The 27,581-nt window shown below is 38.4% G+C and overlaps 1 protein-coding gene across 8 annotated transcripts in view; it reads left to right on the top strand.

Annotated features, from left to right (window-relative positions):
- ARFIP1 (ADP ribosylation factor interacting protein 1) overlaps window positions 1–27,581 on the top strand; it is a 111,357-nt gene that overhangs the window by 78,279 nt on the left and 5,497 nt on the right. For all 8 annotated transcript variants that reach the window (XM_011235716.3, XM_034661519.1, XM_034661518.1 and 5 more), the window contains one exon: window positions 5,445–5,619. In XM_011235716.3, the coding sequence (XP_011234018.1) occupies window positions 5,445–5,619 (175 nt within the window). The remainder of the gene's footprint in view (window positions 1–5,444; window positions 5,620–27,581) is intronic.

Genomic DNA, 27,581 nt, shown 5'->3' with positions numbered 1-27,581 from the left:
ATGGGGCTATGTGCCCTATTTAGGTTTTAGACTTGGCTTTTTGCTGTTCTCCATTGTTTGAATTATTTACTAACACAGTATTAAAATTAGGAGGTGAAAAAAATAAACAGAAGGAATTCATCAATAGGATATCCCTCAATAGCACTGAAGGAATTTCTCAGTAAGATACCCTTCAATAGGAATCCCTTCAGGAACACTCTTAGTAATTAGTTCTCTCGCCTCTATTTAAATCTCTTCATGGACATTGTCTTTATTTTTCAAAAGAATATTCTGTATATTTTTTATTTTTATAAATTTTATTTGGTTCTTTTCCAAATCTGTTCCTTATTCATGATGTCCTAATTTGTACATAATGAATACTCTTTTCCTTTTATCTCTTTAACTCTTTTAAGCATTCTTATTTTGTGATCTTCCAGATTGTTTTAATATTTGTGGGTTTTGAAGATGAAAATTCTTTTGTTCCCATATTACCCCCTACCACCTCCTAGTCAAGAATTACATGAATCTAGTTTCTGCTTCTGTACTTTGTAATTGTCTACCTATCCTGAAAATATTTCTAGTACCTAAAATATATTTTTGTTTAGTATATTGTAAAACATGTTTTATTTTAGCATATAATATCTTTCTTTTTGGCCATTATTTCTAAGTGCTTTTAAAAATATTAACCTATATTGTGGGCTGACTGGCTGGCTCACTAGGCAGAGCATGCGATTCTTGATCTTGGGGTTGTGAGTTCAAGCCCCATGTTGGACATATAGCTTACTTAAAAAAAATTTTTTTTTCAAATATTAGCCCATAGTAAAGAAAGAGAAATTCATTAGATAAGTCATTGAACAGTACACGAGTCATTTTTTAATTTGTAGAGGAGAAAAATAAGCCTGTGGAGGTTAAAAGGTTTGCTCATTTGGAGCCAGTTTCAAAGCCAAAATGAGAGCCCATTGGCTTTCTACCTTTTACTTTTGATCATTCAGTCTCAAACTTCGACTGGATTTATCTCAAATTTTCATATCTGTTTAAAAAATTATGATGCATATTCCTGGCTCAGTTGATGGAGCATGTGACTTGGGATCTCAGGGTTGTGAGTTTGAGCCCCGCACTGAGTGTAGAGATTACTTAAAAATAAAATCTTTAATAGTAATAATTTTCACATCTAGTATTGAGATATCTGACTTAAAGTACAATGTGGTAAAAGATCTCAGTCTAGGGGCTCAGTCGGTTGAGTGTCTGACTTGATTTGGGCTCAGGTCGTGATCTCGGGGTCATGAGATTGAGCCCCACATCAGGCTCCGTGCTCAGTGGGGAGTCCGCTTGAGATTCTCTCTATCCCTCTTTTGCCTCTTCCCCTGCTCAAGCACGCACTCTGTCTCTCAAGTAAATAAATAAAATGTTTTTTAAAAATTTCAATCTAACATATGGGTTTATTTGAAACTTTTGAACAGAGTTATAAATCAGGTTATATGTACTTGGTAGCTGGTCATCAGAAAATCTTTAACAACCTCTGTGTGTAGTTTAAAAACTAACAACAATGATGACCTCACCCCATAATTTATTCTTTTTTTATTGAAATTTCAGTGTGATTTTATTCATTAAGCTGAGCTTGGGGTTTGACTTTTCTATTCTATTTATTGAAGTAACTGAGGAATTCACTAGTTGTAATACTGAAACATTGCTTGCAGAAGGATAACGTTTAGAAAGAACCCCAGATTAAAAATTTCTCAGCAGCTGAATTTTCTTCTCTCTCAGAACCAGAATTTACTGACTTTTAGGGCATGGGTCAGCTATTTGATCAGCACAGAAAGTGGCAATTTAGGCAAATGTCCGGGTGGCCTTTTAATGCTCCCTATTATGCATTGTGTACAAGTATTTCCTAGCCCTCTGGTGCTCCATGTATAGAAAATCTTGTAACGGCCCATTCAACACTTCTCCACAGCAGCACCAACAAGGGAGTCAGTTGTGGTCAAGACTTTTCAGATGTGGACACCTGTTCCCTAGAAGTTTTACATAAGCCATAAAGTAACCAACTGTCACTAACTTTATTGATATGGAGTCAATTCAGACTGGCAGTCTTGAAGAGTTGCATTTTGAAAATTTAGTGTGCTTCTCTCCCTGGTGGTAATGAGCACTGTTAGAGAAGCTCTTATGGAAAGTTTTACTTTGATACCATCTACAAACTCTGGATGTAAAAATTAAGGGATATAAGGTCAGTATTATAATTTTGATTATGTTTATATTAATCTTGTTGTTTGCAAATGTGCTCCAAGCTGATGAAGGATATTTGTTTTCACATTAAATCACCATATATCACTTATTTATTTTTGTTCTACTTTTTCTTTCATTTTTTATTGTTTTTAGTATATTTACATCTGGCTATTCCTCTTCTAATTTGGCCATTATAATAAGCACTCTAAAGATACTAGTTATTACCAGATATCCGAAGTACTCTATCTTTTGTGGAGATCATTATTCTCATTTATAGATGAAAAACAGAAGCAGAAAGAGATAAAATTATTAGCTCAAGACATTAGAGCCAGTGAAGATCAGAGTGGTCATTCAGTTTGGCTAGAGAACCCATGGAATTTGACTTACTGGTTATCATTACCATGTCAGTCTTGCTTCCTGAATCTTTAATATCTATCTCCTCTTCTTAGCTCCACTGCTGTTGTCTTGATTCAGGGACTCATTTCTCTTTGCCCATGGTCTTCGAATTGGTTTCCTTGTTTCTGTTTCTTAATCTACTCCAGTCCATCCTCCATTTCCTTTCTATTCTGAACAAGTAGGACATGTCACTTTCTAGATCAGTGTTCTTAAATGGCTCCCCATCACATCACTTGACCTACCAGATTAAATCCGATCCCTTTAGTGTGGCTTCTAGGCCCTGCTTAATGTCAGGCTACCTGTCTGACTTTAATTCCTTCCACTGTCAACTTCAGGTTATGACATACTGAATTACTTCCCAAATGTATCATGGTATCTTACAAATCTGTGCTTTTGTTCATGCTTTTCTCTTCCTGGATTGCTCTATTTCCCTGCCACAGTCCACCTCAGAAGATTTTACCATCCTTGAAATTTTAATTTTAGTGTTTTAATTCTATTCTGAGATACCCGATTAGGCAATTCTTCCTCTTGATTTCCCTGTACCTTATTCTCCCTCCTTCATGGTAGTTACCATTATCTCATTTTGTTGTAGGTGTTCAAGAGCTCCTCTCCCTCTAGACTGCAAGTTTCTTGAAGATAAACTTTATCTGTTCATCTTTATAGCTCTGGTTTCTAGCACAGTGTCTGGAACATAGAATGGGCTCAGTTAATATTTGTTAAATGAATCAGTGTATCAGTGAATGAATAGTTCTCTTTTGGCCCTGAAAGATCAAGTTTGTCAAATTCAGTACGAGATAAAAATAAATTCTCAAGTCACATTGGAATATAGTTTATGTTGTTTAAAATATTCTTAAAGGGGGCTCTTCAGCAGCTCAGTCAGTTAAGTGTCTGCCTTCGGCTCAGGTCATGATCTCCATGTCCTGGGATCAGGCCCCGTATCAGGCTCCCTGCTCAGCATGGAGTCTGCTTCTCCCTCTCCCTCTGCCTCTCCCCCTGCTTGTGCTTTCTCTGTCTCTCTCTCTCTCAGATAAGTAAATAATCTTTTAAAAATAAAATAGGGGCCCCTGGGTGGCACAGCGGTTAAGCGTCTGCCTTTGGCTCAGGGCGTGATCCCGGCGTTGTGGGATCGAGCCCCACATCAGGCTCCTCCGCTGTGAGCCTGCTTCTTCCTCTCCCACTCCCCTTGCTTGTGTTCCCTCTCTCACTGGCTGTCTCTATGTCAAATAAATAAATAAAATCTTTTTTAAAAAATAAATAAATAAATAAATTAAAATAAAATAAAATATTCTTAAAGGATGCCTAGGTGGCTTAGTCAGTTGAGTGTCCAGCTCTTGGTGTCAGCTCAGGTCATGTTCCTTGGGGTCGTGAGATAGAGCTCTGCACTGGGCTCCATACTCAGCCAGGAGTCTGCTTGCATTTTTCTCACTCTGCTTCTTCCCCACCCACCTCATGTGCATATACTCTCTCTCCCTAAAAAGAAATAAGTCTTTAAAATATTCTTAATTGCCAGAATAAGAGATGTAGATTGTACTCTAGATATTGGATAAAGAGTTTTAGTTCTAGGGCGTGAGCTTTGTGATGCTGGTTTTGACTAAATCAGAGTTCACATTGGTCTTAACTGAGTACTGAATAGTAGAGACTGCTGGATAAGTCAGTGTTTAATAAGCAAGGTAGTAGTGTACTTACACAGGTGCTGTGATAGAGGCATTATGAGGTGCAGTGTGATCATGGAGTGGTGGAGGGGTTAACTATTTTAGTAGTAGGAGAATATTAGGGAGTAGGCATCTTAAAGGAGCACAAGGTGTTAAGTGGTCTGTAATAGATGCCATTGTCACGTTCTAAATACTAATGTTATGGAAATCCATCCAGAGTTGGTCTGTCCCCCATGGTAGCCACTAGCCACACGTGTCTGTTGAGCCCTTGAATTATGGTTAGCCTAAACTGAGATGTGATAGATGTGTAATATATACAATGGATTTCAGAGACTCATTACTACTCCCCCAAAAAGTAAAATAGTTCGTTAACGATCTTTTTACCTTGATTACGTGCTGCAATGGTAACATTGTAGATATATTGGGTAAAATAAAATATATTGTTTAAAAGGTGAAATTAGGGGTACCTGGGTGGCTCAGTCAGTTAAGCATCTGCCTTTGGCTCAGGTCATGATCCCAGGGCCCTGGGATCTCGCCACATGTTAGGCTCTCTGCTCAGTGGGGAGTCTGTTTCTCCCTCTCCCTCCCACTCCCCCTGCTTATACTTTCTCTCTCTGTCTCTCTTTTTGTCAAATAAATAAATAAAATCTTTTTAATAAATAAAAGGTAAAATTAATTTTTATTATTTTAATGTGACTACTGGAAAATTTTAAGTTACATATGTGATTTCTGTTTTGCCTTGCTGTCTAGACTATACTTTTAGGACTGCTAGGACCCTCAGTGTAACTTCCTTTTACCAGTTAAAGTATGCTATCTTAAAGTCTGCTATCTTCATATGCTTTGCTTTATTGGTATTAACCAATTCCCATGTGAGATAGATCACTTGATCTTGTTAGCATTAGGTTTTGAGATCTGTTTTTTTAAACTGGTTTTTAAATTTTGGAAATTCTACTTGTCAGTTAATACTGTACTTTGGGAAGAATAGTTAATGAGATTAATAAGCAGCTCGCCCCCCATGCTTATAGTAGTAGCTCTTTGTATTAAAGAAATACATGGTTTTAAAAGTGTAAGGTGTAATATATGTATGAGAATTACCTATTAATGTATAATATGAGATTGTCACATATTTCCAGCTCACCTCCTAAACTTATTTCACTCTGTTTTTGTAAAATGCTTCACTTACTCTGTCTTTTCCAGGATTGAATATGATGCATATCGCACTGATTTGGAAGAACTGAATCTTGGACCACGTGATGCCAACACTCTGCCAAAGATTGAGCAATCACAGCATCTGTTTCAAGCACATAAGGAAAAATACGATAAAATGCGTAATGATGTTTCAATCAAGTTGAAATTTCTAGAAGAAAATAAGGTAAATTTAATCTTTACCTTCTGAGATAAACTTTTATGGACTTTAAAATGATGTCACCCCAAAGAGTGTTAAATGGAAAGTTTTTATTTCTGTTAGCTCTCTTTCATTACAGTTGCATGATGGAATTTCATCTATAATCAATGTTTGAGTTTTTAGAAGAACAAAAAATATATTTATCTTTCTGTCATAAAAGTCGCCATCCACCCTGCTGTCCCAGTCTTTCACATGTGACAGTTGGCAAAAAATATTTGATGTTCAACTATTGACCTTCAGATTGGAGTTAGTATCAGATGCTTTTTAAAAAGTTACATAATTGGGGCATCTGGATGGTTCAGTCAGTGGCATGTCAGGCTCTTGGTCTCAGGGTTGTGAGTTCGAGATTACTTTAAAAAAGTAGAGATTACTTTAAAAAAGTAAAATCTGAAAATTAAAAAATAAATAATAAAACAAAAAGTTACATAATGATAAATTCTGCTTTGAATATTTTGAGACCTTTTTATTAATGATGGGTACAGATTTCAGGAAGGAAAGAACATTCTCCCTAGTAACTGGTAAATGAGGAATGACTAAAAGGTCCAGCTTAGAGCTGTAGTTAGCATAACCCAGAAGGATCAAGCCAAGAAATCAATTTTCCACATTATTTTTGTATAACATGAACCCATCCAACGACAAGAACAGGGAAAGCTGTAGGCTTCACTTGAAGATGAATTCATAGAATAACAGGCTCCTCCTGAGTTTTGATTTAAGTAAATCCTGTGTTTAACATTTTTTAAGAGATTTATTTATTTGAGAGAGAGAGCACACACGCTAGAGCCCAGTAGGGAAGGGGAGAAGGAGAGAGAGAATCTTAAGCACACCCCCCCCCCACTGAGCATGGAGCCGGAACCAGGGCTCAGTCTCACAACCCTGAGATCCTGACCTGAGCCAAAATCAAGAGTCAGACGCCCAACCAACTGAGCCACCCAGGTGCCCCTGTGTTTAATGTTTTTAACGTGACATGCGTACTCAGTTTTGTGAGGGGGGTTACAGTTCTGGAAACAGGAGAGCTAATAGTGGGCACAGCACAGAGTAGTTGGAGTGGTTCAGTCTTGTGGAGATGGGCGTCTTTCTTACTACATATTGGTGGTCTTCTTGTGCTTTTCGTATCCTCTGAAGTTATAATATGTCTTCACATCTACTTTAGGTACCCTCTTAAAATTATTCTTCACTTGTTACTGTCTGTTGATATCCTCTTGTTTTCCTTAACATTTTTTAGAAACTCTTCTGGCTACCATAAAAAGCTGCAGAGTAATACATTTCCTTGGCATCTACCAAGTCCTGCACTAATACTCACTTTTTTTAGCTACAGTGGGTAAAAAGTATTCACCAAAAGCCATTATAATGGCAGTAAAAAAAACATCAGCAGAGTTATCAGACAGATTGCCCACTATCATTCCAGTAAGAATGCGGGGCAGCCTTTTAGCATTCATTAGCCGAGCATGTACGATAACGTTCCTTTTGGTGCGTTCATATATATCTATGTAGATGTATCTCCCTATAGATATATATGTAGAGAGAGATCAGTTACATGGCTTAGCATTTTAATAGATAGGAATAGATCAATACTTAGATGTAGATGTATATTTTAAATATAAAAATATTTTTGTTATATTCCCCTATAATAGATCAGCACTATACAGGATAGTGTTAAGTGAGATATGCTAGCTAGCATTTGAGAGGCTCTATCCAAAGCTACTTTGAAGGGAAAGAAAGGAATTCACCTAATTTGGGGGTTTAGGACCTCTGCAAATAGAGAAATTCATTTTAGGAAATCTATAAAATGGTGATTGTGTTCTTTTGGAATCTAATGGCATTGTGTACTGTTCTCTGGATAGTGAGATGATGGGTAATTTTTGTTTTCTATATATATTTCTGTATTTTAGATGGTTGTGTTGCCTTTATAAAAAAGGAAAGAAAGTGGGGCGCCTGGGTAGCTAGTCGGTTAAGCGTCTGGCTCTTGATTTCAGCTCAGGTCATGCATGATCTTATGGTGGTGAGATCAAGCTCCGGGTTGTGTTGCACACTGGGTGTGGAGTCTGCTTCAGATTCTCTCTCTCACTCCCCTCCCCCCCCCAAAAAAAGAGAGAAAGCAATGTTAAAAGAATCAGTACCCCAGAGCAACTATGCTTATATAGTCCTTGCCAGAGGAAATAAAAATAGGGAAATTACACAAGGATAAACAATGGCCATGTGATTGCTACTTGTCTTACTAGAACTACTTTTGAAACTTAGGAGATACCCAGATATAGACATGAATCAGGGAAGGTACTTCTTGTCAGTTGCTATGCATTTTACACATATTCTCTTACCTAATCCTCATAACAGTCTTCATACTTTAATCCTTTTAGTAAATACTATTGAATACTTTATATACTGGGAATATGTCAGTGAACAAAAAAGACAAAATTTCTGTCCTTTTGAGGCTTACATTCTTATCAATCAGATACTCTCATCCATATTTCACAGATGAGTAAATTCATTTTACGTCATCTTCTGTGATCATATGTGCCCTTCACTTCCGATCTTTTGAACCTGTGTCTCCCTGATCTGTCCACCATAAAGTTGTTCCTCACTTACTAGGAAGAGTTGTATGACATACCGAGGCTCTTCCCTTTCATGTGTCCAGGAGAAGTTCTAGATTCTGGGAACATCAAAATAAGTATTTGAGCTGTGGAAAATAGACTGAAGAAATGATTTGGGGCCTGTCTACATCTAGTGTCATTACTGCCTAAAGTAGCCCTGTGTTGTATCTGGAAAACAGCAGTCATGCTAATGTGAGAAAAGAGGTACAGAGGTGGCAGGTAGAAAAGAAAGAGTGTATTTTCTCCTCTGCCCTTGTTTTGCCTCTTGTTTTTTGCTGTGCTGTGCTCTAGAGTTGAGCAGCATAGGCTAATGACTAGGCAAGGTAGACCGTATCCTTTGTAAAACATTCCAGAGTAAGAATGTGAAAACCTGGGTTCCAGACCCACTCCTGCCACCTGCTAACTTCATGATCTTGGACGAGCCTCCAAGCCTCTGTATTTTCCTCTGGAAATTGAGGGTAAATCTTGCCTTGTGTTAAGTGAGTAAAAAAAAACACACTGTCCTCTGTAAAGTGCAAAGCACTATTCACCAGTATTTAAAGGATTCCTACTGTGTGCCAGGCCCTTTGCTAGGTGAAGGAATGAAGGAGAAGGAAAATAAAGTTCATGATCTTAGGGAGTCAAAAAGCATAAGATGGGTTTGTTGTCTAAAAGTTATCACCTTCACACCTTCCCCTGGTAGCTTTTAAACTTAACCTGTATCCTACCTATTTTGTGTCTTTTTTGCTGATATGAGCAGAAATTGACATTAGAAAAGATGTTGGCAGGAGACATGAACTGTATTTATTTCAACGTATTAATTCGAAATACTAAATGTATATAATTTGGTATTAGGTAAGCAATACTTTCGCAGTATTAAGTAAGGTTAATGAATTGACCATTCAGGGAAATCTTTAAGATCCATGGAAGAGACAGGGCTTCAGTCTAGCCTTTAAAGATCAGGAGGCCAAGCATAAAAGAAGTGGGAGGAGAACCTGCTTGACAAGGGCAGTGGCCCACGTGCACGAATAGAGGAATATTCCTATTTAGGAGAGAAGTAGACTGCCATAATGGGACATAACTTTGACATGCTTTAAAGGAAGAGAGAATCAGAAAGGTAATTGGAAGCCATATCGTATTGAGCCTTGATCACATAAAGATTGAATTGTGGCCCCAAAAAGGATGCATGCTGAGCAATGAGGGATCAGCCAGGTTATCTCTGTAAAGTTTCAGTATCTGTCAGGTGGCTCTTACGTCCAACTTCATCTAGTTGGAATTAGAGAATTTGTAAAGTTAGGGGCACCTGGGTGGCTCAGTCGGTTAAGTATCTGCTTTTGGCTCAGGTCATGATCCCAGGGTCCTGGGATTTAGCCCCATGTCGGCTTCTCTGCTCAGGGGGAGCCTGCTTCTCCCTCTCCCCTCTGCCTGCTTCTCTGTCTGCTTGTGTGCTCTCTGTCAAATAAACAAATAAAATCTTAAGAAAAAAAAAAAGAATTTATAAAGTTAGGAGTAACAGGGAAAAAAAATGACTTAAAAATATTTTTGGGGCACTGTAGTTTAAAGGCAGAAAGAAAGTAGAAGCACGGAAACCAGTGAGGAATTTTTTATAGCCAAGTGAAATGGCGAAGAGCCTGACCTGGGGTTGTTGCAGTAGCAGCTTTAGGAAAGAAGATTTCAAGGCTGCTTGGCAGGAGTTGGAAATCAACAAGGGAAGCTAGTTTGGCTGGAAGGTTGTGAGGGATGAGGGATGGGTATTTGTTGCATTTAACCTAGTGTTTAGTTTGAGACGATGACAAAATATTTACATGGAAGTAGTTGGTAGGAAGTTAACGATGTGAGTTTGGAGTTTGGATGCGCAGGGTCAAGTCTTCAGAGATAAAGGCTTGGAAGTCATTGCCTTTTGAGAATAACACCGTTGTCACCTCTTCTTTTGACCTTTATTACTATAAAATTTTTAAAAATTTGCCGGAATTTCTGTGCTTAGAGAGTCTAGAGATAGTCTTTGTTTTCAGTTTCCACAGTTGTCATTAACCTAAGTTTCAATTTGAACTCTGTAATCAGTGGTGTCTAAAATAAAACCTATAAAGAAACTCTGTTCTTTTTATCTTATTTAACTCTTCAAAACTCTAAAGAGATAATATGATCTCTGTTATTTTAAGCAATCAGTAGCTGTAATTTGGGTGAAGACTTAGATTCATGAAAAAACTTTTTTTTTATTATTGAGCAACTTTTACTCTTTTATTTTTAATAGCTCTAACAAAGAGAGGAAAAAGCAAGCCATTAGGCCTAGAAACTGTCTGTCATCCCTGTTTGCTTTCTTGGCAGTGTGAAATGCCTCAAATCTTGTTTTTTTTTTCTTCCTTTGTTAAAGTACATCTGAATTTGTACCTTAATATCTCTTTTTTACATAGTTGTCAGATAATCTACTTAGCACTTGTATTTTAGCAAAATATAGTATACTCTTCCTATTTCTTAAATATTGTATGTTGAATTTTTAAAAACAGAAGTTATTTGAGACATCATTGAGTATGCTAGTTTGTAATTTGATAATGTCCTGAAGGCTACTGCTTTTTTTTTTTTAAAGCCGTTTTTGCAGCTTTGGAGGGAAGGAGACTTTCTTTGGGTTCTCATTTCATGGCTTTTGGAGTGTCTTCCCATAGCAACACTTCTCTTCTAAAATGAGAGGCCAGATAACCCAACAAATAAAATGGTGCATAAAGTAAAAGCAAATAATCACTGAGTAAAGGACTAAGAACCATTCCTGCAACTGTTGTAATAAATTTTCGTAGCCAAACATTGTGAGAATGTTTTGTTTGTTTCATTCTTAGGACTTTTAAAAAAGACTTTTTTTGAGAGGGATTGAAAGGTCGAGTCTTAGGTATATTTTAGAAAATCGAAGTGTTATATGTCCTTAGTCTAACCTTCCTTCTTTCTGGGAAAACAGAGGAAATAGGTGTGTAAAATACACACATTCCTGTGTCTGTATATGCATTCATGCTGAGTGATAGTACACGGATCTCTTGCCATTTACTCTTAATGGAGAAACTTAAATTCTTCTATTATGTAAAATCCATACTTTCCATCCACCCACTCCTAAGATATATTGTGTTTACCCTTAACCTAAACAGCTCTTATTAATCTCTGATATTCTCTTCCTTGTTTTACTGAACAACAATTGAGTTGCATGGCAGTAAGGACAGAGTTAATCAGGCTCTTCTAATTTTCTTTTCATCACTATTTCTCCTTTTCCATATCTTTGAGTAATGTAACATGAGCTATTTTGTGACTTAAGGCAGTTTTTTTTTACCTTTTATTGTTCCTTTCATGGTTCAAAACAAAGTATGGACTGCTTTAGTGAAGAGAAGAAAACAGACATGTCTGTTGTTTGTTGACTTTGTGAGAAAGGTACCATGCTTCCTTTTAGAGCCCTCATGATGCCTAGCAATCATGTTAAATATATAGTAGTTATTTTAGCAAATGTGTGTTTGCATTTCTTCCCAGAACTAGAGGCACACTGCAGGGAAGAGAAAGAGATGGAAGAAAATGAGAGTCAGCCCTGACAGATAGAAGGGCAAATCCTGATTTACTTCATTCTTTGCTTTAGTGAGGGTGAAGCATGCTCTCTCAGGAGTGCTGCTGTTGTCTGCAGTGTATACTGTTGCATGGAAAGAGGAAGCAAAAAATTAGGGAAAAAATATGCACATCACTGTGAGCAATTCATGTTTATTTTTTTAAAACAACTTTTTATATGGCTTAGAATCACATAAAATCACATAAAATAGAATCACATAAAATTACTTAAAAAGTTATTTAAGATTAATATTTCCTTTAAGATAACTATAATTTAGCTTAGGAGTGGTAAATCTCTTTTCAGGGCTACTAATGCATTAGAGGGGAAAAGCCTGAATGTATCTTAAGATTCAACAAAGCAGCTTAGGGTATAAATAAAAAGTAAGAATCTTATTAATTTTATTATATTCTTATTTTAAGAAAGATGAAATATACTCTTATTTTAAGGTAATGTTGATCAACTATAACCATTAAATGAAGGGGTTTTTTTCCTTTGTTATATTTCAGTGACTTGAGGATGACAGTGGGAATAGGAAAAGATGAGCCAGACTTGGGAATGTATCCTGGACACATACTTGATTAATTTAGTTGGAATCTGTCCTGGACACACGTTTGATTAATATACTTAATTTAAATACCTTTTTTAAAAAAATCATAGTCGTTCTGAATCAGGTTGATGAAAAGACTGTTGTTTTCACTCAACACTGTGTTTCATATATAATCATAATATAATAATATTCCTGTATATTAGGACTTCTTTTCTAATATGTTACTAATACAGCATTTTTTCTAATATATTACAAACTTATTTCATATGTATCATAAAATGAATTTAATTTGTCAGAGAACAATCCATAAACTAAAATGGGAAGCAGGAGAAAGAGGGAATACAGAATACACAGAGAATGAAACACCTAGAACAAAGTAAATATACTCACGTAATATGAGCCAGCTGTATATGTAGTTGTGATGATTCAGTGACTTTGCAAATACATACTGTAGTAGGAAATACTTGAAACCTAGTACGTTTTTGTAAAAATAGGCTGTAAATGTTTGGAAAAACTTGGAAGGCAAATAAACCTCTGAATTTTAATAATGGATATTTCTTGCCAAATTTTAAGAAACATGTTAATCATTACTTAATGTGTACAAGCACATACATTCTTGAAATCTTTTTCTCCATTGTCAAAAAGAAAAAGACCCTAACTTCTTACTCTTGATACTTTTAAAATACTCATACTAGTGACTTACTATCATCTTTATTTCTATAACAGGAGGTACAAACAGTTCTCTTGGTATTTGCTCATAGGTCAAGTGAAATTAAGTTCCACAGGTAAAAGAATCCTACTTGTTCTAAATAAAAAATTAACACTTATGGACTGAAATGTGGAAGTATGTATAATAATAAACAACCTCAGCACTATGCCAGATAGGATTGCCTACGTTTGGATTTTGTGAAACTTGCCCTTACTCACACACCTGTACTTCCAGACTTAATTCCTGAGCATATTTCATCATATAATTTCAGATTGTAATTTTTTTTCTTCACTCATTTAACAAACTTTTATCAGATATCTACATGTGCCAGAAAGTGTTTTGGATATTGGTGATACCCAGTGAGCAAAAGCAAAAACAAATTCTACCCTCAAAGAGCTTGTAGCCTAATAAGAGTAACAATAGTGATCAGATCACACCAAAACATATATATAAAATCTTGGCTGTGACCAGTGCTTTTTTTTTTATTAAGAGTGGTTAGGGCAGGTTCCATTAGAAAGCAGTGTTGAGTATTAACTAGGTAAAGTGAGATGGAAAGAGTATTCCAAGTAGAAGAAACAGCATGTGTAACTGCCCTGTGATGGAAAAGGGTGAGGTGTGCTCAAAGAATAAATATGACTAGAACCAGTGCAACTAGAGCATACAGAGATGACTGGGAGGCAAGCAAAGGCCACACCACGCAAGCCTTATAGACTACATTAAGGAAAAGTTTATTTTATTTTTACTTTTTTTTTTAATTTTATTTATTTATTTGACAGAGAGACAGCCAGTGAGAGAGGGAACACAAGCAGGGGGAGTGGGAGAGGAAGAAGCAGGTTCCCATTAGAGCAGGGAGCCCCGTGTGGGGCTCGATCCCAGAACCCTGGGATCATGGCCTGAGCTAAAGGCAGACGTTCAATGACTGAGCCACCCAGGCGCCCCAAGGAAAAGTTTATTTTAGTATTAGTAGGGACCCATTGAAAAAATTCTTGGCAAATGATAAGTCTAAAATATGGCGCATAGATCTTAGTTAGAACCTAAAAGTGAATATAGATACAGTAGTTTTTAGACAGGAGATGATGAGAGTTGTGTAGGATGGTGGTAATGAAAATAGAGTGAACTGAAGGTGTTGAGAGATATTTAAAAGGTAAAACAAAAATACATATAAAAGACTAAGAGCAAATTGGTATATAATTCGCATCTTTTTTTTTTCTTAAGATTTTATTTATTTATTTGACAGAGAGAGAGGCAGCAAGAGAGGGAACACAAGCAGGGGGAATGGGAGAAGCAGGCTTCCTGTTGAGCAGGGAGCCCGATGGCAGGCTCTATCCCAGAACGCTGGGATCATGACCTGAGCCAAAGGCAGACGCTTAATGACTGAGCTGCCCAGGCGCCCCTATAATTAGCATCTTTAACATTTTATTCCTTTATTCATCAAATATTCATTGGTTGTTTTTTATGTGCCAGGGTTAAATAGTAAAAATATAATGGTCTTGCCATTATAGAGTTTATGGTCAAGTAAGAGAAATAGACATTAACCAAATAATTACATAAATACAAACTATGACAAGTGTTGCAAAGGGGAAATTGAGGAGTCCTGTGAGTATACAAAGGGCACTTGGCTTGGTGTGGGGTATTGTGGAAGGCTAGAGAAAATGACATTGGGGCTGAGCTCCAGGAGGAGCTGACTAAAGGTGTGTGGAGGAACCAGATTTTAAATGGAAGGAATAGAAAATGCAAAAGCCAATTGAAGGGAGAGGGAGAAACTCATAAACAGGCTCCACTCCCAGTTAGGGAGCCCGACTTGGGGCTCAGTCTCACAACCCTGAGATCATGACCTGAGCAGAAATCAAGAGTTGGCCACCTAACCAACTGAGCCACCCAGGCACCCCTAGGTTTTTTTCTTTATTTCTCTTATACCTCATAACATTCTGGCTTTCTATTTGTATTTCATCCTTTAAATTTTCAAAATGTGCACTTTTCAAAAATTATTCAGTAAGTTTTTTAAGGTGCTTGTTTTGGGCTATTATAGTGCCTTAATTCTAAAGAAATATTGTCTAAAGGTATTATGACAAACTTCTTGCTGACAGCAATATACAGTCTAATGGTTGATATTTAGTAAAAGCTGAGTTAAGCATGAGAAAAAAGAAATAGAGAATTTAATTAAGAAGAACATTAATGTGGGTTCTTAGAACTACTTGTTAGGCTCGGTGGCATGACTTGAACAGAACCACACAAGAAAATGAGTAATATGAGCATTGGTGGAAAAGATCAGGAAAAAAAATTCTTGAAAAAACCCTAGAACAGGGGTGTCTGGGTGGCTTAGTCAGTTAAGCATCTGTCTTCGGCTCAGGTCATGATCCCAGAATCCTGCGATTGCGCCCACATCAGGCTCCCTGCTCAGTGGGGAGTCTGCTTCTCCCTCCGCCTGCCAGTCCCCCTGCTTGTGTGCTCTTTCCCTCTCTCTCTCACTCTCTGTCAAATAAATAATGAAATCTTTAAAAAAAAAAAAAGGCAAAAAAATCCCCAGAATATATGGGTACCTAGGGTGTCTCAGTTGGTTGAGCTTCCAACTCTTGGTTTCAGCTCAGGTCATGGGCTAGGGTTTTGGGACCTGCCCTACCTCAGGCTGTGCCCTCAGCAGGGAGGCTGCTTGAGATTCTCTCTCCCTCTCCCTCTGCCCCTCCCCACTGCACACGTGTGTACGAGTGCAAAGCACGAGTGCGCACTCTCGCATGTGCAAATAAATCTTTAAAAAAAAGGAAAGAAACCCAGGAACATAGGTTTAAGTTATCTGTAAATTGTTGTTAAATGTTCTGTTCTTTTTTTTTTTTTTTTTAAGATTTTATTATTTATTCTACAGAGATAGAGACAGCCAGCGAGAGAGGGAACACAAGCAGGGGGAGTGGGAGAGGAAGAAGCAGGCTCCCAGCGGAGGAGCCTGATGTGGGGCTCAATCCCATAATGCCAGGATCACGCCCTGAGCCAAAGGCAGACGCTTAACTGCTGTGCCACCCAGGCGCCCCTAAATGTTCTGTTCTTAAGTAGAGTGTAGTATAACTGCATATGGATTTTTTAAGAAAAATAATGTTTCTATCATAACAAATTTTGATGAAGCTTTTCCATTAAGTTTATAAACAGTTTTTAGATACATAGAATCAGAATTTTTATAAGTTGTGTAAGAGACTGGATTCTTAATCTTTTAAAAAAAAGTTTTCCAAGGTATGATATAGAACCATACTTATGACGGAAAACTATTTTATGGGGGCGCCTGGGTGGCGCAGTCGTTAAGCGTCTGCCTTCGGCTCAGGGCGTGATCCCGGCGTTATGGGATTGAGCCCCGCATCAGGCTCGTCCGCTATGAGCCTGCTTCTTCCTCTCCCTCTCCCCCTTCTTGTCTTACCTCTCTCGCTGGCTGTCTCCCTCTGTCAAATAAATAAAATATTTAAAAAAAAAAAAGAAAAGAAAACTATTTTATGAACGTAAAGATGAGTGAACGGGCCATTGGTTTAGCTGTAGGTTTTTGTTGCCCAGTGTCCAAAGTCCAGTGAGAACAGGGTTACCTAATAGATGAAAGGAGATATTCAGTTCCTTAACTACTCTTCTGTACCTAAATTAATTTTTGATTTTATTTTTTCTAAGATTTTATTTATTTGTTAAAGAGCATGGGGGGAGGGGTGGAGCAAGAGGGGGAAAGAGCCTTAAACGTACTCCGTGCTGAACGCAGAGCCCGACTTGGGGCTTGATCTCAAGACTCTGAAATCCCGACCTGAGCTGAAACCAAGAGTCGGACACTTAACCCACTGTGCCACCCAGGCACCCCTGTACCTAAACTTAATTTTTATCTAGGAGCTCAAATGCTATCTTGAATGATTTGTGGTAGTTAGTATTTCCTCTAGCAACTTGAAAGTTTCTTTCTTCCCCTATTAGTTACCCTACTATCCATGGCTTTCTCCAGGAAAGCACATACCATCCTGTGCCATGAATGTCTCTTAGCCTGTTTGCCTACATGAAAGCTCCATGGGCACGTCTGTAGAGCATTCGCATCCTCCAGCCAGCGAGCTGGTGGACGCTGATCTTTGAATGGCCTGTATATGGAGGAGTCTTTATAAGTATTTTCTATATCTATATGTATATCTATCTAATCTGTGATCTAGATGATCATATACCAGTGTACAGAAGATGATACTGACGTTCACAGAGGTTGAATAATTTGCCCAATCTTAAAACCAGACCAGGATTCAAATCTAGATCTGTTTGACTCTACAGCCCTGCTTTTAAATGACTATGATGCTGTAATGCTGCTCCAAGTAAGGTTCTTAAAATAGCAGAGGGAGAAGATGGTAGATAACATTGGAAAACAGAAGCCATATTGGTCATATTGAAACCTGGAGCTGTTGGAAGGAAGGGAGGAAGGGGAGGGAGCTGACACTATAAACCGTAGAACAAAAGGGCAATAGATATTTTTTGCTTAAAGGGGGAGAAAACCTGTGCATTGAAAATTTTAACGTACCATTGGATAAAGAATGATAAGACCTTAGCACTGTTCTGAGACCTATCATTACTGGAGTTTGTGTTTCATCAGTTATCTGCTTTTCAAAATAGGACTGCCCTTTTTCCCCTCCTAAGATGCCTTTTTTAACCTGCTTGTCCATGATTTGTTGAAACCTATCCCAGTGAGTCAGAAAAATAAAATCTGTTCTTCCACCTCCACTTGTAGTTCATCTTTGTCTTTCCTTCTCTTACTCCCTTCCCAGTGCCCACACCCATGTTTTTGATAGTGGTTTTTTCTCAGCTGGTAGTTGCTTCCACATGACAGGCATTTCCAGAGCTATTGCAAAGTAATACAATTATACTTCGCAAACCTAATAAAAGGCCAAGACAGATACACTTTTCTGTTTGCTATTTTTCAGGCTTCTTTTATACTAAAAAAAGATCAGTGATGGGGAGAGAAAGCATGTAATTATACATTTTTAAATAATTGGCTGTAAAGAAGGGAGTTAATTCTTTACAAGTTAGTGGTTGGAGACTTACTAAAGAATGATTTTAGGGAAGCCTGGCTGGCTCAGTTGGTGGAGCATGTGACTGTTGATCTTGGGCTTGTAAGTTCAGCCCCATGTTGGGTGTACAGATTATTTAAAAATAAAATCTTTAATAGAAAGGATGATTTTGTTTTAGCTTTTCCTCACGTGTTTAAGCCAAGCTATTACCCCAGTATTATTCGCTTAATATAAACCCTTATTTTATAGAATTATTGGGAGAGCCAATAATTGCTTTGAAGAAACTTAACAATTATAAATATATTAAGAGTAACTCTCTAGGGCGCCTGGGTGGCTCAGTTGGTTAAGCATCTGCCTTTGGCTCGGGTCATGATCCTGGGGCTCCTGGGATTGAGCCCCACATCAGGATCTCTGCTCAGCTCTCCCACTGCCCCTCCCCCTGACTCATGCACACACGCGTGCTCTCTCTCCCAAATAAATCAATAAAATCTTAAAAAAAAATAGTAACTTTTATTTGAACTAGAGGTTGCCTCTTTTAATTACTTCAGTGCCTCTGATAAGAACGTGTGTAATTAATCTGAGGTGCCTGCGTGGCTCAGTAGGTTGAGCGTCCAACTCTTGATTTGGCTCAGGTCATGATCCTTGGGGTCCTGAGATTGAGCCCCGAGTCAGACGTCATGCTCAGTAGAGAGTCTGCTTGAAATTCTCTCCCTTTGCCCCTCCCCCCCAAAATAATTAAGTCTTTAAAAAAAAAAAAGAAGGTATTTAATTAACCTAAATTTGATTTGGAAGAAAAGTCCATTTGGTAGAAATACGGTGCCTTTTTATGGTTTTGATGCTGTGAAGTAATACTTTAAATTTTTCAGTCAGTAAACCAACCGTAAGTGGTATTTATCTTCTATTGATATATGCTGTGTAGGCAGGAGAAAGTTTTCAGTGTAATCCACTTGGCATCACTCTCAGTCCTGCTCTTAAATTTCTCTTACCCAGTTTCTATTTAAAACCTCAGCTTGTCTCTGCCTTAGTAGTCAGTGTTGAAGTTTGTTTTGCCCTTTAACAATTAAAGTATTGTATGGCACATTGTAGGTCATTCACCAGATGTGGCTGTAGTGGTTTTGCTTCTGTCGGAGTTGGGTTGCTCATTGTTTGGCAGATCATCATGCAAGTTCTTTGTAATTGAGTTCACGGTGATTTAGTGTATTTCTTAAATTACTGTAATTGTTTCTGATGTTAGGTTTTGAAAATTTGTCAAATTTGTCATCATCCTGTTTCTGCCTGGAATTGTTACCTCTATCTTTTTTTGCTCCTTTTTAAAATCTCTGCTTTTCTGTTGTAGTTCACTTATCCTTATAACCACTTTAAATTGTTTCTAAGTTAGGACATACATACATAAATTGTTCAATATAAATTTTTTTCCTGCTCTGTAAGTATGGAAGGAGTGTATCAAAGCTTAATATCGCATTATTCTTCATAATTTTAGAAAGAATTAACTTTCTTTCATCTGCTCCAGCCATTGTGTTAGATCCTTGTCCCGAGGATATTTAAATTAACTTTAGAGCCAGTGACAAGGTTAGGAAGAGGTTAAAGCATATCTTCCGTACATTTCTGCCCTTCCTTTAAGTGCTCTGCTGTACCTTTTTTTGTTTGTTTCCTACTTTATTTAAAAGCTTTCCAAAATGTGTATTGCCTTATGAATAGAGAGTCAGGTTGGAATAGGTGAGAGAGAACATGGGCCTGTCTTGGGAGAAGACATTCCACATCCCAGCCCATCTGCTTCCTAACTGTCTAACCTTAGGCAAGTTACTTAGAACTTTCTAAGTGTTTATTAACTATAACATGGAGAGAACAGAAGCCTGTTCAGAGTAGATGTAAGAGTAACATATTCTCTGTCACATGCTTCATAGGGCGCCTGGGTGGCTCAGTTGGTTAAGCCTCTGCCTTTGGCTCAGATCATGATCCCTGGTCCTGGGATCAAGACCCTAGTCGAGCTCCCTGCTCAGTGGGGAATCTGCTTGTCCATCTCCCTCTGCCCCTCCCCCTGCTCTTGCTTGAACTCTCTCTCTCTCTCAAATAAATAAATAAAAACCTAAAAAAAAAAGTGCTCTTCATAAAAGTATCACCCACCATATCAAAATATAACCTACCAAAAATACTTGGCTGGTTTTTTTTTTTATTCTGTGCGCTCATCACTTCTCATGATCTGATAACATAAATATAAACAAAAGTAAATTGATAAAGTGTAATGACCCTAAAATATTTCCTCAGACATTTTTGGCTTTTTGTACCTTCTCTTTCCCCCACCTTACTTTCTTCATCTCTCTTCCTAAGCCCATTCTGTTGGAGAAACTGGAATCTTTCCTAGACTGACCTTCACAAGGCCAAGTAGCCTAGTAAAGTGAACCTGATAAATAAGCCAAGTGACTTAAAATAACACTTTTAAGTCTCATTCAAACTATTTATGTATAGTGACAACAGCACAGTCATTACTAAGATTGCAAAAATTAGTTATCTTTAAAATTGTATTCCAAAAAAATAAAAAATAAAATTGTAAACTGTTTTTCTAATATTACTTAATTTTCTTAAACATCCTGAGGACTCTTTCTGTCATCAGTCAGAACCCCACTGACATTATATTAATACATATTGTAGTACAAATTAGTTCATCAAAAATTTAAAGAAAATTAAGCAAAAGTAGATAGAAAAGCAAACGTTTTTAATTCATTTAGTATAGAAAGTATACTCATATTGGTAATTGACTTATTTATTTTTATTTCCATTTACTTTTGATTTAGTAATGGTTTGATTGGTTAAAAGATTGTCAGTTTACCATTCCTATTTAAATTTGCATCTGATTTTTAAGACATACTACCAAAACTAAAACTTGTAGTCAGACAACACTTACATAATCAATGCTAATAGAAAAATGAGGTAAGTTATCTGTTTTGGCATAAAGAGGCTGCTGAGATTAAAGTAACAATGAAATTGTATACTTTATTTCTGTAATTATAATTGAAAAGCTGTGAATCCCAGAGGCTCTCTTGATACCAGGGAACTGCTCTGAAGTGTGTATATATATTTTTAAAGGCTTACACATCCGCCTTCTCACAATTACTAGGGAATGTTTTTGTGAAAACGGGTATTGTGTCGTTTTGTTGTGAAAACCAGAATTCCATCTTAAAAAGCACCCTCTTTCCTTGATTTCGCATGGATTAAGTTGCAGTGGGGTTGGGGCACATTTTGCATACAGGTAATGCGCCAGGCTTGAGGCTTTGTTTAGTGGGCTGCCAGCCTTCCTCAGCTACAAGAAGAGGTGTATCTCTGTGTTGGGTTTGTCAGCAGCCTCAAGGAGGTACGGAAACTGATTCTTCCGTTGACAAATGTGACATTTGTGTTGACATTTGTGGGGTTAGCTAAAAATTGTGTGATGCTCTTCCCACTTTCTTTCTGACTGTAACTTCCAGACTGTTGTAACAGCTCTCTCCAGGTATAATACATGAACCAGACCCCATGCTCCACTCTCGTCATCTCTTTTAATTCTAAAACATTGAGGATTGAAATTCAAGTCAAAAATTCTTATGACCCAAAGAGTAATAAATTGGCTTAGAGCCTGTTCTTGAAAATTAGAGTTTCACACTAAAAATGCAGAAACCCCTTAGTTGCTCTGTAACTGCAGGAACCAAGGATCGTCCAAAATTCAAAAACAAAACAACAACAGAAAGGCTAAATCATGCTTAGTAGGGCAAAGTGGAAAATTACTTTGTGACCTAGGTAGGTTACTAGTGCAAAAGCCTTAAAAAAAACAAACAAACAAAAAAACCTCTAAATAGGGAAAAGTATTTAATTAATGGACTGGTTCATAAACTTGTACATAAACTTTTCAGTTGAATTTCATAAATCTCTAAAAGGGAAGCTAGTTTTTGTCCTTAAAAATAAATAGAAATAATGTTTTTCTACTGAAAGGCTTTTTGAGAGTCATTTGAGTTTCCAGATATATATATATATATATATTTGGATATATATATATATATATATATATATATATATATATATATTTAGAAAGGAACCATGAAAATTATCTTCCTCTCTTCTTCACTATACTGCTATCCTGAACTGTGCCCGGTCTCAAACGGAGTTCCTTGCTCAGCATTTCCATGTGTCTGCCTGGAAGCCATGCCACACCTGTGCCAGACTGAGGTCGTGATGGCCCGCTTTCCCTCCTCTGTACTCGGCCCTCTCACAGCCTTTGACATGTCAGCATATGGTAACTTCATGCTGTCAGTTGCTCGGGGCAGAAGTCTTGGCCTCTTTGCTCTTGCTCTCTCACGCCCCACAGCTCAGTCTGTGGCTGCACCTTCACAGTCTGTTGAGAAGGCTGCCTCTTCTCGTACCACGTCGTCCAGGCCACTGTCTCACTGGGTTAATGCTGTGGTATTCTAACTGCTCTCCCCACTTCTACCCTTGCGTGTTTATTAAAGTAAATCAGATGTTGTCATTTTTCTGCTCAGGATCTTCCCGTGCCTTCTCATTTCACTCAGAAACGTAGCCACAGGCTCCTTGATGACACCTGAGCTCCTACGTCCTCTAGCCCCCCATTACCTGTCTGACCACATCTCCTACTAGACCCTTGCGACTCCGCCCCAGCCACACTGGCCTCCTTGCTGTTTCTCAAACACACCAAGCGCAGCACCCGCCTTGGGATCCTTCTGCTTGCTATTTCCTCCGTCCGGAATGTTGTTCTTCCAGCCTCATTAGAAAACTTAAAGTATCTTAAAGCTCATTCCCTCACTTCCTTTGGGTCTTTATTCACATGTCCCCTCAGACCAAGTCTAACTTTCCTATTTACATTGTCACACCCTCTCCTATAAACGAATCTCATATTCCCCATTGCTGCTTAATTTTTCTGCATAACACAGGCCATCCTCTAACATACTGTATATTTTACTTACCTTGTTTCTCTTTCTTCTCTCACTAGAATATAAGCTTCTTGAGAGCAGAGTTGTCTTTTTGTTGATTGCTTGCATTGCAGCCTCTAGACTAGTGCCTGACACCAGCAGACCCTTGCTAATATTTATTGAATGAATAAATAAATGAATGAAAGTAACATTTTTAGGTGTGGTATTTTTTTTCTCTGAATGCAAAGTGGGGATGACTGTAGTTCTTTAGAACACTGTGAATAGTGCAGATCCTCAATGAAGTTACGATATAGACAGACTATTTCTCATAACCTTTCCCTTTTCTAATAATGTAAAAATGTTAAGTATATTCAAAAAGATGTTTAACATTTGGGGTGCCTGAGTGGCTCAGTCATTAGGCATCTGCCTTTGGCTCAGGTCATGATCCCAGAGTCCTGGGATGAGTCCGCATCGGACTCCTTGCTCAGTGGGGAGTCTGCTTCTCCCCCTGCCTGCTCAGCAAGCTGTTCCCCCTGGTTATTCATGCTCTCTCTGTCTCTGACAAATAAATAAATCTTAAAAAAAAAAAAAAAAGAAGAATGTTAAACATAGAGGCAAAATATGAAAAGTAACAACAACAAAAAATAGCAGTCATGTTCCCACCACCCAGGTTAAGAAACAAAACCATCAGTATTTTTGAAGCCTTCTCTGTGCCTTCCCTTACCTCATCCTCCCCCTTCTCCTTGCAGAACCCCTATCCTGAGTTTTGTTTATTGTTCCTATTGGTTTTCTTTATAGTTTTGCCACATGTGAATGTATCGTTCGGTTAGGCATATTTTTGAGCTTCGTGTAAGTTTTCCTGCAGCGTGCTGTTCCGCTCTGATGTTCCTGTGGTTCCTCCATGTTGGTGCATGCGGCTGTAGTTCATTTATTCTCACTCCTATATAGTATCCCCATTTCATGAAGAGACTGCAGTTTATTTATCCATTCTCCTGTAAATACAAGTTTTGGGTTGTTTCCTTGTTTCTTAGCAGTAAAAACAGTGCTGTTATGATCATAATTGTACCTGTCTCATAAAACAGTGCGAGTTTCTCTAGAGTGTATTCTTAGGAGTCAGATTGCTGTCCAATAGGGTATGTGCATCCTTCATTTTATGGATTAATGCCAAATTGTTTTCAAGTGTAGTTGTAACAAATTTATACAACAATCAACAGTGCACAAGAGTTTTAATTGTTTTACGTTTTCTCAATGTCGAGGATGTAAAATGGCATCCCAGGGTAGCCAGGGCACGGGGATGCACAAGCAGCTGGCTCCAGGGGTCCCAAACAGACCAGGTTCGGCCACTCACCCCCAACAGAGACAAGTGGTGGCGAAAGGAGAAAAGAATCATTTCAGTGTGGCCAACACCGGGAGACAACATCTCAAAAGACTGTCTCCAAAGTACTGAAACTACTTCTGGGTTTATATAAGGAAAATGTGGGACAGAGGTGGATGGGTACGTGCAGGTGGACAGTAAAGGTCAAGTCAGTAGTTGTCTTGGGGTCAATCACGTGCAGTCTTGCTGGCTTACCAAGTCCTTCTTGCTTGAGGGGATAGTTTCGGTTCCCATCACGGGATGCTTTGCCCGCAAGGTATTTTGCCTGAGTTAAGAGATAAGCTAGGAAGAACTTCATCAATTAGAAATTTTGAGGTTACAGTGGAGGTCGTTGAAGCCAGCTTTCATCAAGTTAGTTTTAATTTGCACTTTCCTGTTTTCTAATGAGACAGCATATCTTTTCAAATTTAATTGGCCATTCCTGTTTTCTCCTCTATGAAGTATCCATCGGTGTTATTTGCTCTTTTTAATTGGATTGCTTTTGTCAGAGTTCTTCACATTTTCTAAATACATTTCCTTTGTCAGTACATGTAATGCAGATACGTTGCCTCAGTTTGTAGCTTGTCTTTTCGCTATCTTTGGATGAATAGAAACTCTAAATTTTAATGAATTTGATTTCTCAGTCTTTTCCCTTGTGGGATTTTATCTTTGAAAAGTTGTTTCCTATCTGATATGGTTTTGAAATATAGGTGAGGTTCGGTGGGGTGGAGTCTGGAGCCAACGACCAAGAAAGAATTCATGAGACAGTTTTGGTGCAAAATGGTGGTTTTATTAAAGCACAGGGACAGAACCCATGGGCTGAAAGAGGTGCTGCACGGGAGTCTTGAGGAGTGGTGATTACATACATATACTCGATTTGGGGGAAGTTAGGGAAAGGGAGCTTTCAAGAGAACTTTTATATGCTAAAGAGGACCAACCTACAAGATACCAGAGGCCTTGCCATTGTCAACTTAAGGTTGCCTTTAGCTCTAGCACGGTATTAACATTAAGAGTGTTGGGAGATTTCCTGGAGGAATGTCACACCTGTCCCATCCTGGAGTGGAGGGATGGGGTGGGGAGAGCTTGCAGGGTTTCGGCTTGGCTTACGCTTTGTCTTCAACTAGCCTTCTGCTTCCTCATCATTTCTAAGGTCATCTGGGAACTTTTCCACCTTTTGTCAAAACATACTGCTCTTGGACCCTCCTTTGACCAATCCCTGACAGCCTGTTCTTCAGAAGCTCTGAAACTCAGTCACACAGGCACAGGTGACTGAGAAGAGCTCAGTTTCAGAAAACATTTTTATGTAAATAGGAATCAAATGAGAGCGAACCTGCAGTGTTTTATTTTACTTATTTTTCAATAGTTATAATTTTAAATCACCAGTGTCTTACAAGAAAAAGATTTTGGGGAGCACCTGGCTGGCTCCGAAGATCACAGGACTCTTTATCTCAGGGTTGTGAGTTTGAGCCCCACGTTGGGTGTAGAGGTTACTTAAATAAATAAAACTTAAAAAAGAGAGAAAGAGAAAGAGATTTGGTCCTGAAATCAAACTCCACTCATGTAAGGTGAACCCTGGTTATAACCTTAATTAGAATAATCTGAGCTTTTCCTAGTAGATACTTACACAGAGTGTCAGTGTATCATTTTAAAGCTTGTTTTAAAAGTGACTGCAGGGGCGCCTGGGTGGCACAGCGGTTAAGCGTCTGCCTTCGGCTCAGGGCGTGATCCCGGCGTGGCGTGATCCCGGCGTTATGGGATCGAGCCCCACATCAGGCTCCTCCGCTATGAGCCAGCTTCTTCCTCTCCCACTCCCCTGCTTGTGTTCCCTCTCTCGCTGGCTGCCTCTTTCTCTGTCAAATAAATAAATAAATAAATAAAATATTTTAAAAAAAAATAAATAAAAGTGACTGCAATGTAAAACTTTTCTGTCTGGACATAGAGAAATGTCAATATGAATTAGTAGAATTAGTAGAAGTCTGTATTAAGAATGTTTTAAACAAATTTTATATGTAATACTATTAATTTGAGTGGTGCTGACCGATGAATAATTTGGAAGAAGTGCCTCTGTGGTGCTTGAAAAATGTGTTTATTTTAGAAGCAGAGAATCGTGGGCTGATAAATCGACCCTTAAAAGTTCTTAGTTGGGGTGCCTGGCTGGCCCAGTTGGAGCAGGTGACTGACTCTTGATCTCAGGGTTTTAAGTTGGAGCGTCACATTGGGTGTAGAGAGTACTTAAAAATAAAATCTTTAAAAAAAAAAAAAAAAGGTTCTTCTGAGGTGATCTGTTGAGCAGAGGAATTCTTTCTGCAGCATCCCAGGTGGTTTTCTGCCCTTGGATTGAAGGCCCCCCATGTCAAGGCAGTCAGTGTTGATAAGCCAACTCTGCCCCTGCATCTTTGCAACAAAATTTATTTGCTTACCACACACCTTTTTTTTTTTCATTGTGCTAAGGTAAACTTCACATCAGTTTCTGCCTTTGGAAAGGAGAAAACTCTTTTTTCTTTTACACTCATAGCACTTTTCAAACACTCCTGACACCAGGTGTGTGGGTTTTTTCCCACACCAACTGATTCTCAATCTCGGACACCAGCTAGGTACTCTACAGTTCAATTCCGTTCTGACGCTGCCCCCACCCTCTCCACCTTCTGACATCAGTAGCAAGTCAGGTTGCCACCTGTGCTTCTGACCATACATGGAAGGTTTCCACAACCCCCTCCTCAACTGGGATTGTATGCTAGAGTGTCTCACAGAGCTCAAGAAACCATTTACTTACCAGGTTACCCACTTATTACAGGGGCTACTGAAGGCTACAAATGAATAGCCAGTTGAAGAAGTGCATAAGGGTCAAGGTGTGTAAAGGTCCTGAGCACAAGAGCCTCTGTCCCCATGGATTTGGGGTTGCACCACTTTCCTAGCCTGTGGATGCATTCACCAACCCAGAAACTCTTCAGATCTTGCACTTCAGAGATTTTTATGGAGGCTTCATTACATAGGCATCATTGATGAAATTATAATTGGTGAATTATTCAACCTGTAGCCACTCTCTCCTCCCTAGAAGTTGGCAGGCGGAGCTGAAATTCCCACCCTCTAATCACAGTTTAGTTCCCCTGACAACCAGCTCTTACCACTGGTTTTCTAGGAGCTTCCCCAAAATCTCACTAACATAAAGTCGGGTGTGGTTGAAAAGGGCTTTTTATGAACAAAAGTAGTTCCTTGCACCATTATAGCCCTGGGGCTATTTCAGGAACAGGATGAGATACTAAATATTACAGCAAAGGTGCTCCCCCTCACG

This window comes from Ailuropoda melanoleuca, chromosome 5 (genome assembly GCF_002007445.2).
Source record: "Ailuropoda melanoleuca isolate Jingjing chromosome 5, ASM200744v2, whole genome shotgun sequence".
Classification (NCBI taxonomy): domain Eukaryota; kingdom Metazoa; phylum Chordata; class Mammalia; order Carnivora; family Ursidae; genus Ailuropoda; species Ailuropoda melanoleuca.
The sequence above is the reverse complement of the archived record's forward strand: the minus strand, read 5'-3'. Positions and strand labels throughout refer to the sequence as shown.